Source organism: Aythya ferina (genome assembly GCF_964211825.1).
Source record: "Aythya ferina genome assembly, chromosome: Z".
In the NCBI taxonomy this organism is placed as follows: domain Eukaryota; kingdom Metazoa; phylum Chordata; class Aves; order Anseriformes; family Anatidae; genus Aythya; species Aythya ferina.
Window position 1 is genome coordinate 39,992,818 of NC_140299.1, and position 15,428 is coordinate 40,008,245.

The window sequence follows — 15,428 nt, forward strand, 5'->3', positions numbered from 1 at the left end:
TGTATCTTTGCCTTGTTTTTCCTTTTCCCTAGTACCTGTTTATGGCACTGACAAGTGACACAACAGATGAACCTATCATTTGATCAAGTAGGGCTGTTAATGCTCAAAAAAATTATTTTCTTCTTGAAATAATTATAACCTGATGATAAATTTAGTAAAAACTTAAATAGCTGTCCTGGTTTCAGCTAGGATAGAGTTAATTTTCCTCCTAGTAGCTGGTAGGGTGCTGTGTTTGGTATTTAGGATGAAAATAAAGCTGATAATATGCTGATATTTTAATTGCTGCAGAGCAGTGCCAAAGACTTTTCAGTTTCTCATGCTGTCCTGCAAGCAGACAGGCTGGGAGTGCAGCAGGAGCTGGGAGGGGACAGACCCAGGACAGCTGATTCAAACTGTCCAAAGGAGTATTCCATACCATCTGACATCATGCTGAACAATATATAGGAGTGGCTGGGTGGAGTGGGGAGATCATCTGCTTGGGGATAGGCTGGGCATTAGTCAGCAGTGAGCAATTGCATTGTGCATCACTAGTTTGTACACATTGTTAGTAGTAGTAGTAGTAGTATTTATTTTTCTTCTTTTCTTTTCTGTCCTAATAAACTGTCTCTATCTCAACAAACAGGCTTCTTCTGATTCTCTACCCCATCCCAGAGAGGTAGGGGGGGAGGGTGAACAAACTTCTGTGTGTTGCTGAGCTGCTGGCTGGGTTAAACCACAACAATAGTTTACCAAAGAAACATCATAAATGAAGTCATTAGGCTTAATTCTTCTGCCATGTGCCAGGACCCATAAGAAGGAAATAAAGGGACTTTTTAAAAGTATTCTTTACAACATACCTTTCATTTTAATCAGCTTTTATCTCTAAAATCTTCCCCTTGAATTCCTACTGATTTTGAGGAAGTTTGTTGGAGCCAGTATGTTTATACCAATTCTTGGACCTAATCATTCTCCCTGATTCTTTTTGAAACATCCATTAATCTTTCCAATTATTTAGCAATACCATGATAATAATGGTAGCCATTTATACTTAGTATATAAAATATTTTGAAAATATATAAAGCACAGATACATATTGGCATAGTTGCCCTTGCATAGATGTACAATTTTCTTTTCCGTTAATTTATTTTAAGAAGAATGTCAGATGTAATGTTTAAAATTATATATTATTGATAAAAAAAAAAAGTAATTTCTGATTGTTTTAGAATTACTCTGTTTCACCTATGTACAGTATTTGAATTTACATCTGGTAAATAACGACAGTAGAGAAATTCTATAATGTCTTGTATTAATGAATGGCTGCATTCTGTGACTTCCTAATCTGTCCTTAAGACAGTTTGATTTTCAAGACTATTCAACAATGTTCTTAAAACAGCTCTAGTGATAAAATGTTTATGGAATCAGAAGTAAAAATAAGTATATAGTAAAAATTAAAAAAAAATAAACTATAGTGGGTAAAGACCTGATGGACAGCCTCTAAGATGCCACTGGTGATAAAAACCTGTTAGAAACTGAAACATTTTTGGATGCTGTAATGATCTAATTAGCTTAATGTCCTTAAGGTAAAATCCTAATGCTTCAAGCTAGGTGTAAAACTTCTTATAATGTTTATAACTGGACAACACTGAAATGGGGGATAGAAATTTGCCTCAAGCACAGCAAGTAACAACATTATATTGAAGCATTGTCATCCTTTGTACTAATCTAACTACAAAAGTTTACTGATAATAAGGTCCTCACTTAGAGGCGGTTGGATTTCCAAAAGTGCCCTTTTGATTAAAGTAAACTAATCCACTCAAATTGCAATAGCACTGATGTTGTTCAGTCACCAGATGTTCCTGCAAATCCTATCTGTAATTTTCTTCAGTAATATTCCATTGCCTGACCAGTTGCTCTACGCCACAGAAAGGTAGAGAAAAGCTACCTTTTCACGTCTCCATCACACGTCTCTTGTGATGAACCTGTTTTATAATCTGGTTGCTTGTTGAAATTTAAGAAAGTTGAGAATCAGAAGATTAGAACTTCCTTCATCTCTGGTCTACCACAAAAATTGAAGGATTCTAAATTTGTCATTCTTGGTGCTCTTTTTTAAAATGTCTTTAATGTTGAGGTCAGCTGTTAAGCCTTTCAGCTATATTACATGTTAAAATCTACCAGAATTTATTTTATTGATTTTTTTTCTTCGTTCATTTTTAATATTTGTTCTTCTCCTGCATCAGTACTTATTTCATTGCTATCTACTGCCTCAGAGTTTGTTTCATTAATAGTGATCTGGGTTGAAAATGTTAATAACGTGTAAGTTTGTAGGATCGAATGTACAGCATCCACCTCTCTAAAAGCACCTGCAGATTGTGCTGTAGAGAGAAAAAAAAAAAAAATCCAAAACATATATTAACATATAAACATAACATATAAACATAAAATAAAATTTATATAAACACTTATTAACATATAAACATAAAACATCCATTTTCTAAAAATCTTTGCTTATTGTTTTTATCTTTACCACTCAATATATGTTTATCTATGCTATGGGTATTTTCATCTCCAAAGAGGATTACAAATTTAAAGTATGTTCAAATATACTACAGCAAAGACAGCTGTAGTTTCCCATAGCTTCAATTGTTTATACTAAGTCCCAAAACCACAACTCTAAAACAACCATTGGGTGACATATGCAAATGAGTATAGCCATTGTTGCTTGTGTTGATTTCTAAAAAGGAATAAAGATGTGGCTTTTGCCCCAGCTACACTGCAAGCTGAAACCTAAATCCTGGAATGACTTACAGAATCTTGTCAAATGTACAGACATTTCACTTCAAAGTCAGATTTTTGTTTTTATTCAATTTTATTCATTTTTTTTCTTTCCTTCCCTCATGTTTTGTCTACCATCCCAATCAAACCAAAATCTCTCGTATAAAAATGAAAGCAATCTTTTTCTGCCAAATTCCTAGATGCATTCTTTACCTTTCTGAGCTGCTTACTAGCTCTCTTCTTGACACTGCAACTTTGTCTGCCTTTGCATCCTGCACAAACCATCTGAATCTGTGCTAATCTTCCAGGATGTGCTTGGAAACACTTAATTCTCTGTTGGTTTAAACTGTGTGGTTAACAGATCTCACAGATGATAGTTTTGTTGGAACAGAATGTGTACAAATATCCATGTATATATATACAAAAATCTCAAAGATTAGTCAGCCTTGCAGAAGCTTCTCAACATGCATGACAATACAAGAAGTTTAGAATTTGATGCATGTGCTCAGTCTGGTAGATGTCCAGCAGATCTGGACATGTAGGATTGTTTAATGCTTGTATCTATCAATGTAATAGGAAGACAGCATATTTTTCAGGTGTTAGATGGCAACCTCATTGAAAAGAAAAGGAGGGTATGTATGCATATATAGGATTAGAGAGGAATTAATCCAAATTTAGGGTGGAAAAGAGAGTAAAAAATGTTGACTTTTTTTTTTTTTTTTTTTTTTTTTAAGCCTGAAATAACTCATTCATTCAAAACATATAATTGGTATGTACTAAAAAACTAATTGTTGTTCATATGAAAATCATTCTTGGAGTTGATATCACATGCATATGGTAAAGAATTAATCTCTGACTTTGTAAACATTCTAGGTGTATTTCAAATTACTAACTTTTAATTAAGCTGAAAATAATGCAGTTACTTTTCTCCGTAAGACAAAAAAAAATATGCTTATAATTTTCTGAAAACTTACAATTACAATTACAAAAACTTTCATTACAATTTGGCAACTGTGGTGAGAAACAGTGATAAACCGCAGCTTCTCTGGAAAAATGTCATTGTTGATTAATTGTAACATATTTCAGCTGTGTATAGATTTCTCACAGTTACCCAATAAACACACTGGTTTTATTCTTCGGAGATTAACAATCTCTCTAGTGTGCTCAGGTTCTTTCTAGCTTAATACACTGTTTCTTTTGAAGGATTTGTTTTCATGGATTGAACTTTAAGGATTCAGAGCACCTTATCACACTTTCACAAGCTTGCTTTCTGAGAGGGAATGAGGAGGGGGAAAAAAGCCTGTCACTGCTTGTGCCAGTCAAAACCAAGCTCTCAGGGGATTTGTTTTTCTTTTGGCGTCAGATCAGATGCTCACATCAAGGGGCATTCAGGGGCTATGGAAGCATGTCCACTGGACCCTTAATGAGGCTAATCCTGTGGCAGCACATTCCAAGCAACAAGGACTCTGCTCATGCTCCCATCCCTGCACTACAGATGGGCTGACTGCCCTGTTCAGGGAGTGGTCATAAATGTGTTGTTAGCAATGACCAGCAGCAGCGTAATGTGGACAGCAGAGTTTGCTCCAGGATAGACTTAAACACCAAGTTTAATGATCAGGTAAAGAAGAGGGGGCAAAATGGTCTTGGCGGGATTTTGCATGCAGCTAACAGAGGTATTTAATTGAGAGATCCAAGCTAAGACTAAACTATATTCAAGCATCAATGTACTTTAAGAGCTCACTATGGATGTTAAATTCTTTTATGAATTAACGTTGAAGGAGAATTTGTGAAACAACAAAAAGAGAAGATAAGCTTCTTGCTCTGCTATTTTTGAAAATATTTTTCCAAACTATTTACTACTTTATAAATTCATATGTTAAGTAAGAGTTTAATAGTGATAATTTCAACAAGTTATTCTAATTCTGCTATGAAGACACTACTGCAAGTAACGTAATTATAATTATTTTACCTCTGAACCTTGCATTTTATTACAAATGATCTCTATAACCAGCATGAGGCAGTGAAAACAGATGTTTTCTTTTTTCTCTGTAAGAACTATGAAATGACTAAATCATAGTGCTATAAATCATTGGTGTTATTTATGGGTCAGGTAGGATGGCATATTGTTTAAGACCTACAATCCAGAATTTATTTTTTTTTTATTTTTAGTAATTTGAATAAAAAACTTTTTAAAACAGGTTGTTACTTTTCAATTTTGTATTTGAAGAAGTATGATGAAGATTCTGTTGTAATTTATTATCACTTCTAGCATAGCTGGATTCCTTTTCTACGAGAGAAGAGAGTATGAAAAAGAGTACAATAACAAATTTTAGGTGTGTTTTTTTTTTTTTTTCAATAGCATGTTTGTATATATTCACTGAAAAAAAAATGTTAATACTGGATTTGGTTGTTTAGAAATTGAGTTACTGGCTATCTTTAGAAAAGACACATTAGATCTATCTAGCTAGTAAATTTAACAAGGTAAATTGTTTGCAGATAAGTATTTGAAAGGTATATATTTAATAATAGATACTCTTTAGTGATCTATCACAAAAGGAATGAGACTCATATCATATGGAATTTCTGCATTAAGAGTTGATTTTTGATGCCAAATAAGAAAAGTTAGCATCAAAAAGTTTTTCACTCTTTTACAGAAAACAGAAGATGTTATAAACATAGTAGTTATTTCGAAAACAAACAACAAAGAAAAAAACCTGAAATTTGTCTGTTTTTTGGGGGGGACGTGTGGTTTCAAAAAGTTATTTTATATATACAATAACAGGTATTCATAAAGATGCAGGTTCTTATTCAATGTACCTCTTAAGGCAATATAGGAAACTTTTGTACTCTTGGAACTCAAAGTACATGAAATTTCTAGAATGTATAGTCTATACTGTAAAGTATGTAATTTCAAAAGTTAGTATTGCAGTACTTGAATAATAGTTGTAACTCCTTTTCTTTCTCTGCAACACTCCACAAGTGTTGCCCTAACTTTCCCACGTATTTTTGCTTCAAATGTCTGCGATAAGAGTGTCAAGTGAAGTTCATAATGCCCATGCTGAGTGACTTGAGAAATCTAGACAGATTTTTAAAAGGCTTTCTTTGACAAATTGAGAAACTGCTCAATGGTACACTGGTCTTTTAAGCTGATTTCATTCTATATTATGTAATGTTGTGATGATGATTGTGATTATTAATGCCTGTATATAAATGCCTGGCTTATAAACATTAAAAAGTTATAATAAGTTAGAAGTTCAAGGTTATCCCCTCTGTGCATATTACACCTTATTTAGCTTTTTTCAGAATCCCAATATAAATTTCCTTAGCGTAAACATGAATAAATAAATAAATAAATAAATAAAATGTCCCACATTCTGTATTAGATTAACTTTCTATTTTCTACATAGTAAGGAACAACTTTCAAATACAGATCTATTTAATACTTTTAATAAGCTTGTTTCCCTGACTGTAAGAGTCTTGTCAGGGTGTCTGCAGAACATGAACTCTGGCACACTTTTACAATTAAAAATACAGGCAAAGCATAAAATAAGCAAAGATAAAATATTGTTATGAAACATCAGTGACCATTAATTCCCAAAAGGAATTATGTTCTGTGAAGAAGGTGAAAGATCAGCTTTTCGATTTGTGAGTAAGGTGTAAGGAATGTAGTTGGAAATTGTTATTTTGGTACTTTATTCTAGTGATGCTGACTCAATAAATTTTCAAAGTTCACAATGATTTCCAAAAGTCCCAGAAATACATGCTTCTGTCTTTAAAAATAAGATGATGTTGATTTAGCTGACAAAAGGTGACATTAGATAGCAGATAGGGAATTATACAAAGATAATTTCATGTTTTATCTTTCTGTGAATACAAGGTGCTCAGATTTCATTTAAACTACCTAAAGTCCATTTCACATTACTTAACAGTAGCTTTTCGTAGTTCTTATAGTTCCATTTATGCTGTGGAATCAAACAGATATATATATTTTTTATCCATTTGTAATACATTTTTAAAGGAAAATTTCAACTCAACTCCTTAGTAAATGGAACAATTTAATTCTGTTTGGGGGAATGTTTTAGATACTTTCCCAGAATTCATATCGCACTGGCTAGATTATTTAAAACATGGATTTAAAACATGGATTCTGAAGTTTTCTCTTTTGTTGTTGTTGTTGTTTTGTGTTTGTTTGTTTGTTTGTTTGTTTGTTTGTTTTGGGGGGGGGGGGTTGTGGTTGTTATACTTTGGCTGGTTTAGTTTGTTTCTTTTGTAAATTTGTTTTTTCCCAAACTACATAAAAAATAAAAAAAATAAATCTCCTTTTTGCCCAGTAATATAGAGTTTGCCAAGGGAAATTGAGAAATTACATGATTTCCTGAGACTATCTGGGACAAGATCATGACAAATGACATAATTTCATGGAACTCAGTTTCAGAGTTTACATCAACTAGTCATCTAGTTCTTAATGTATCCAAGATTTTTTTTTTTCATTATTATTTTCTTGTACAGAAGTATTTTCTAGCTCCATGTTAAACATAATTATCAGTGCCTATACAAAAAAATTCAGTGGAATCATGGTGTTATGAATCTTCCTTCTATATTTTCTCTAGTTCTTGAGGTTTTATTGTTTGGTTGGTTGTTTTTTGTTTCTGTCTTGTTGTTTAATTTGAACCGATTTAATTGTATGATTATTATTTTTTTTAAGTATTTTTAACAAGTGAGTTTCTCCTCTGCTGTGTAAGAGAACTATGGTAATTTAAAGTTTGAAAGTTTTTCTCCAATGTGCTGTTATGAGAACATAGTTCACAGCATCAAAGTCAACTGACTAGTGAATATGAAAACAAATTTAAGACCTTCTCTTGGATGCTTAGCCCTAACAGTTCCAATGGAAAATGTTTACTCTATACAGCATGGGCACTGCATATCCGTAGAGTCAGTGAAGTTTTCGTTTGCATTTGAAGTTTGCCTTCAGATGTACTGTAAGTTGTATTTAAGAAGAAGCAAACAGAGCTTAAGGTATTTTCTCTCTCTCTCTTTTTTTTTTTTTTTTTTTTTTTTTTTAGGCACAGAAATCATGGATAGAAAGAGCTTTTTACAAGAGAGAATGTGTTCATATCATACCCAGCACCAAAGACCCCCATAGGTAATTGCATGTAACTTGTATGAAAATGAAATCAATTACAAGTAAATATCTTATATATGTGTGTTTATATGTACTTATAGAGATCAAAATAATTTGTAAAGCTGTACAGAAGAAGGTGGTTGAATTACATACGGAGAGCTGGATGCCCATGAGTACCATTCATCTACATTTCAAAACATATTCCATCAAAAAAGAAGTATTAAAGGTCTCTAGTGTCTATCTTTAATTTTCTCATCTTAGTGAAAGTTTTGGATCTTCAAATATTTACCTAAATTAATTAGATGCATGATACACAATACTCTCAAAACCTAAACACACAAAAAAAAAAAAAAAAAATTGCAGTAAACTACCAATTTAGAATGTCTTGTGGTCAGTTCAATAGCTGATTATTGATCTGATGTTATCTGAGAATGTAGAAAACTATTTTTAATTTCATTTTGTACATATTTAAAGCAAAGCAATGATTTTATTGAAATATAGATAGCCCAAAGAAAACAAAATCATAGAATGAAAAGGTAATATCTGTATTATGTTTCTTCCAAAAATAGAGGCTTTGGTTACATGCTCAGCAGAATTGAAAGGTTTTGGCAGTGAGGGAAGAGAGGGAAGGGAATGGGGAAGACTTGTAGGCAATTTATTATAGCTTGTTTTCCTATTAGTTTTGTAAGTTACACAATTTTTGTACATGTTACACAATTTTTCTGCTTTTTTAATGTCATAGGTGTTGCTGTGGGCGTCTAATAGGTCAACATGTTGGACTGACTCCAAGTATCTCCGTTATCCAGAATGAGAAAAATGAAAGCAGGCTTACTCGCAATGACATCCAGTCAGAGAAGTGGTCCATCAGCAAGCACACACAGCTCAGCCCGACAGATGCTTTTGGAACTATTGAGTTCCAAGGAGGAGGCCACTCCAATAAAGCCATGGTAACCACGTTTTTCTCTTAGATAAATAACGCTGCTATCTCAAAAAAAAAAAAAAAAAAAAAAAAGACATTCATAAATAAAAGAATTTTTAATATCATTTTTAAGTATTATTTAGCATAAAGCCATGCTATCTGTTTTTATGTATTATGTGCCAATAATGGCAGTGAAGAGAGGGAATTTTAAGAGCTAGAGAGCATGAAAGAGGCAACCGTTATAACCAAAAATATGCCAATCTACCACTATCATGATTTTCTACCAATGACGATCCATCTATCTTTTTCTGAACAACTTTAGAATTCATCTATGGTTTCCCATTGCTGGCATATGTCTGTTAGGCAGACAAATTTGAAATAGACCAATTTTTATTTATTTTTTAATATTCCTTTAGATATATGTTGGAGGATAGACCAGTTAGACTTACTTGTTTATGTTTTACTGAAATAAGAAGCACACTAAGTGTTTAAGTTAAGAACTGGGAAATCCCTATTCTGCCGTGGATTTCCTTGAGCAAGTCATTTAGTCATAATGCAGTGTTATGGAGAGATACCAAAGTATACTAATCTGAATATATTTCTCCACTAACTCAGATGTTTCCAGTGTCCACGTTAACCTGTGGGTTTCTACATAGCATTGTAGGAAAGGAAGAATCTCTCTGGCTATATCTAAACTGCAAAACCTGGCAGTAGGAAAATGAAAGATGAGTATATACCTAGTATACTGTGGCCAAGAGATTGCTGTGCACAGCTGTGAGTGAGGGCAAACACAGAACCCCCAGATGCTCTGCAGAATAACCTGCCCAGCAGCCCAGGGCAATCTTCCTAAGTACTTCCATGCAAGATTCTCAGAGTTATTGCAGCACTAGATGGATTAGTGATGATGAAGAGCTCAATACTGCTCTACCAAGAGCCAGATAGTTTCCTCAGATGCATATGTTGGGGGGGTGGAGATGGAAATATTACTTGAGTGGATGGTACTGTTCACCCTGGTAGATGTATTCTGATGGTACAAACTAGAAAACACCATTGCCCCCAGAAAGAGTGTCATTCAAAATAGGTCATCTCTCTCCAAACATCACAGATGCCTTATGTTCAGTTAATAACCAATCACCTAAAAATCTGCAAGGCCATTGCTAGTGAGAGAATCTGATTCAGTAAATAAAGTTTGTTTAGTGTGAATAAATTGACACATCCCTCAGAATCCAAGTGAAGTAAACCATGCTGTTGATAACTTCCCAAGGAGTGGGAACAAAACAGAATAATTTTCACAAAAATTAAGACTCAGAGATGTAGTAACCATCATGTTATTACCTATATATGGTTACTTTGATTTAAATCTGCCTTTATGATATACAATAATTACTAGAGCTGTTTGAGTGACGTCCGTGGAGAGTTCTTTAAAACAATAAACTGTCCTGCCTAGGCAAAAGTCATCTTGGAGAGTTCTGAACTGTTTAAGAGTTTAAAGAAGCAGATGATATTAATTGTGCTACAGGATTTCTGGCCTCCTTTGGGATTCTGGTGTCTTGGGAACAATGCCATAAGAGAATAGATTTTCCAGAGTGTATGCCATGTGTTGAAAGTAGTATAGTAAAAGTGAAACTGTAGAGACAAAAGTCAAAGTCGGCATGAATAGAAAAATCTTGTCACAGAGCACAGTCAGGACTTGAAACAAACAAAACTAAGCCCTGAATAATTTAAAAAGTAGAAGACAAAAAAAGGTTAAGAATCTCAGATATCTAAATAAGTGACAAGTCAAGGACAAATATAGAAGAAACATTTATTTCTAGAAAAACTCTGGATTTATTTTGACAATACTAGAAACAGGAAGATAGCTGCATCTGTCGTCTAGTCATAGTCATTAAATCTCACCTGAAACATGGAAACAAAAAATTCTTAATGAATTAGATATGTCTATAAAACCTTCAGAAATTCAATCATCTTGCTAGTGAGAAAAGTGTTTCAAAATAAGCTACTCACTAAAAATCTCTGAAAGGGTGTTCCACTTGGTTACCATCAGTGAGAAAAACACCTTCTATATGATCAAGGCCCAAATAAGGAGGTTTTCAAAACCTTAATGACACATTTTTTAACAAAAATAATAATAATAATAATAAAAATTTGCTATACTGTTATGTGTTTGTCACTGAAAAGAGTATGAAGGTTTCTTAATGGTCTTATTTCCAATACCAAACAGTCAAGGAGGTTAGGGGACTAACTAGTCGCTGCAGTTTTATTAAAAGAAAATTAAACTCTTGTCTCTGAATTTACTAGATACAAGGTCTTTCCCATAATAAACAACTAACCTTACCAAATCTAAATTTTTCTGTGAAAACTTAGCCCTTACTCACTGAAAACAATGAACCATTTTTTTCCAGGAGACAAGGGGAATAAAGAACAGTTATAGTATATTGAAATATAAGGCTTGGAAAAAGGAATAAGTGCATAAAAACTCTGGACAACAGTCTTATTTAATTAATACCTGGATACCACCTAATCAAAACTAAAAGTGAAACTGGAACATAAAAATGGACTGCAGGGGGCAATACTATAGATAAATGTTTGTTCTTTTCTCAAAATAAAGTACATACTTATTTTCTAAATACGAGATATCAAATACAACTATAGCATACCACCTGACTTTTTCCTGACACTTGTGGTAAATTAATGTTATTCCTATTGCCTAAAAGAATAATTTTATAAATGTGTAAAATTTGGCAAGATAACAAAGATAAAGCAAAGACTAGGAGGAAGAATTTGGTATAAAATTTATCACCAATATTTTACCCTGTTTCCTGAAATGGATGCCTATACTTGAAATTTTTTAAGCATGGTAAACACAGGAACATTATCTTGTTATATGTGAACAGCAAATTTGGTATTTTTTTTTTCTGAATCAAGGCTACAAGGAATGAGAATCATAGAATATCCCGAGTTGGAAGGGACCCATAAGGATCTTAGAGTCTAGCTCCTGACTCCACACAGGTCTACCCAAAAATTCAGACCATATAACTAAGAGCACAGTCCCAATGCTTCTTAAACTCTGACAGGCTTGATGCCATGACTACATCCCTGGGGAGCCTGTTCCAGTGCATGACAACTCTCTTGGTGAAGAATCTTCCTGATACCCATCCTGAACCTCCCCTGTCACAGCCTGACACAGTCCTATCGCTGGTCATTAACGAGAATAGATCAGTGCCTGCCCCTTTCTGACTCTGTCAGATTACCCTGATCGTAAGAGCAATTACTAAGCTAGTGTGACTGATTCCCTCCACTCCTCTTCACTAGGAAGCTGTAGACCACAACAACATATCCCCTCAGCCTCCTCTTTTCCAGGCTGAACAGGCTAAGTGACCTCCTCATTCCCCTCTAGGCCCTTCACCATCTTCATAGTCCTCCTCTGGACACTCTCCAACAGTTTCACATCCTTTTTGTATCGTGGTGCCCAGAACTGTACACAGTAGTTGAGGTGAGGCCACACTAACACAGAGTAGAGCAGGACAATCACTTCCTCAGCCAATGTCGTGCTTGATGCACTCCAGGCTACAGTTGGCCCTCCTGGCTGCCAGGGCACACTACAGGCTCATATTCAGCCTGCTATCAAGCAAAACTCTCTCTCTGCAGGGCTACTCAAAATAATATGGAATACTTCATGAATTTACATGTCAAGAGATGATATTTATTAACAGAAACAACTTAAACCTCAGATTTACAATGGGGAAACTAGTACCTGTAAATTCACAAAACAGATTAGTATGTATAAGACTGACAGATAATGATTTTGTCCACTGAAAGTAACAGAATTGGATTTTATTAATACATATATTAATTTGATGGTAAATATACATATACTTTGCATTACTTGCAAGTTATAAATGCAGTGATATATTACATCTGTTGCCACCATAATATTAAAAATGGTATCTTTAGTTGGGGGGGGGGGAGGGGGGGGGAGGGGGGGGGAGAGAGAAAGAAAGAAATTTAAAAGTTAACATGGATTGGAACAAAACAGTCAAGTAAAGAACATTTAGGTATATGTAATGTTGGTAGAATTCTATGTACCATTAATTTGAATTCTGCAGTCAAATAGAATAAAATTTCTCAAGTGGGATGAATTTTGCCGATAAATTGAGTTGTTAATTTTTCTTCAATGAGACTGGTCTATGGTCTAAGGTACTTACATCAATAATTTGAACAGATTGTACAATAGATTATGCAAAAACATATAACAGAGAAGATGAGTAAAGAAGAAGAATAAATGGTGTCAGTTGCTAAAGAGGCCTTTCTTTCAGTCTTTGTGAAACCACAGTTGGTCCTGCAATAATTTTGTGGTTTTTTTTTAGATCTCTAATAATTTCATATTTTCTTTCCAAGTGGCTCATCCCATTTTGTCATCTCCTGTGTAAGAAACACATTTTACAATTTTGCTTCTCATGTTTACATTGTTGTTTTTTTTTTTTTGTTTGTTTTTTGTTTGTTTCTTTGTTTTTGTTTTTTGCTTTTGTTTTTGTTTTTATGATGGATTGTCAATTTTGGCATCTGAAAGAAGTTCTCTTCATTTACAGCTGAGAACAGAGAAAGATGTGGAGATACAGAATCATTTTCAATCATTTTTGCAATCAGTGAATTAAAAAAAAAAAAAATAAAGGATTAATAAAACTTAATCTACTTATATCATTATATCATTTTGTGTTTAGCATTGAAGAAATGATATGCATGAATTCATCTAACTATAATTCATCTAACTATCTACTGGTGATATATTACCTTGAATCTGAGAGCAATTACTAAACTAATGTGACTGATTTCATTCTAATTAAAAGCAATAATCTGAATGATTTCAAAACCAAAAAATTAGTGCACTAGTTAAGTCAATCTTGCTGTGATGTGTTTTGCACCAAATTTATGACCAAACTAAACCAATTTTTAAAATTTTAACATCTGCTTCTACATAACAGATGGTGGAAGGAAAAAAAAAAAAAGACATAATATTGTTTCATTAACTGGTATGTTTAGATTCCATCTCAATCTCTTTTTAAGGACCACTTTTCACTGAACTGAAAAATATTTTGATCATGGTTTCTCAAGGTTAGCCAAAAAATGTCTTTTTTAGGAACTTTAATGAATTAAACACTTTCATTCTATTTTTAATAAATTCCTCCTAATCAAATACATTTTAACAGTACATTTAATGTGCACAATAAGAAGCTAGCATACCTTTGCAGATGTAGGAGAAATAAAATTTATTACAGTATTTTTGGCTTAATGTTTCTTATATGACATGGAATCATAAAAACACATCAATAGACTGTCCAAAGTACATATTTTGTTTCTTACATAGACTTCCTAATATCTGGGTTTTTTATATATTATCATTACTAATGATATTGAAGTCAAGCACACAAATGTATATTTTTGCTTCTAAAATTTATTAATTTCTGTCAAAACTGTGTTAAAAACTTTTTTAAATCTGTCTGTTTTTAGAGAGAAAATGTAGAGATAATACTTTAACTCACATAAATCATGAAAATGGCAGCAAGCATTGTTTTTGTTATGGTAAATTAATATTCAAAGGATTTTTACAGTGTTCAAAAGATGGTGTCCTACATGAAGAAAAAGGGAAAGTAACACAGAAAGACATCTAGTTAAAGAACCTGTAAGTCAATGACAACCTTTCCACCAGCCACTTAAGCAGGACTTAGATGGAGCCTTCAGCTGTTGAGAGTATTAACTTTTAAGGAACCAGTCTGGTTTCAGTCTAAGTTACAATTTTACTCTTGAGTATAGTGGGAATTAGATCAAGCCTGTTTTATATGAAAAAGTGTGAAAATATCCATACTTTTAGGGATGAATCTTTAGCTTGAAGGACTATCTGCAGCTCTGATTTTTTTTTTTTTTTTTTTTTTTTGAGGTAGGTGAAATATTCAACCAGTCTTTGCTTGCATCAAAGAGAACTGAAGGAGCGATGTTAAAATGCCTTCCAGATCACAAAATATCATCCAAAGAGATTTTATTTGAAGAAATACAACAAAATGGACCTCTATTCTGAATCTTTCTCATTTATACATTTATGCTGTCATCTGCTGTCATACACCATATATTTCATAAGATAGCTGTGTTTGACCAACAGAGAACTATTTTTACCGCTCAGTAACTTTGATTTCTACCATAGAGCATGGGAGTTCAACTTGGAAACATCCAGCTGTTTGACTGGTTATGAACACAGTTATGTTTTAGGAAACTATTTGATAAAAAAATGAAACAAGTATTAGTATCAAATGGCACCCTTGCTGATAGCCTCTGTACTAGTTAAGGGATCAAGTGGGCATGATAAATTTGATGATCTTATGGTCTTATGCTGAATCAGTCAAATTTTCCATCATGTTTTCTGGTTCAAAACTGTACTTTTCTTTCCTATCTTGCTGGCTGCAACTGAATTATTGCATCCTATCTCTACACCATTCCCACAAAGGAAGGATTAAATTATTTGCCATTAGAAGTGGTCATTTCTACATCTGACAGATGGTTATATCAGGCTTAGCTTATGTTTACATTTAAGTTTTAAATCTGCCTCCAGAGGCTATAGCAAAAGAATTAAGGAATGGCAGAAAT

General features: G+C 33.4%; 1 protein-coding gene across 1 annotated transcript in view; it reads left to right on the top strand.

Moving 5' to 3' along the window:
- The window catches only part of TRPM3 (transient receptor potential cation channel subfamily M member 3), a gene marked incomplete at its 5' end in the record, with an annotated part of 447,240 nt that overhangs the window by 283,046 nt on the left and 148,766 nt on the right, over window positions 1–15,428 (top strand). The window contains 2 exon segments of the mRNA XM_084503856.1: window positions 7,815–7,894; window positions 8,616–8,820. Coding sequence (XP_084359982.1) covers window positions 7,815–7,894; window positions 8,616–8,820 — 285 coding nt within the window.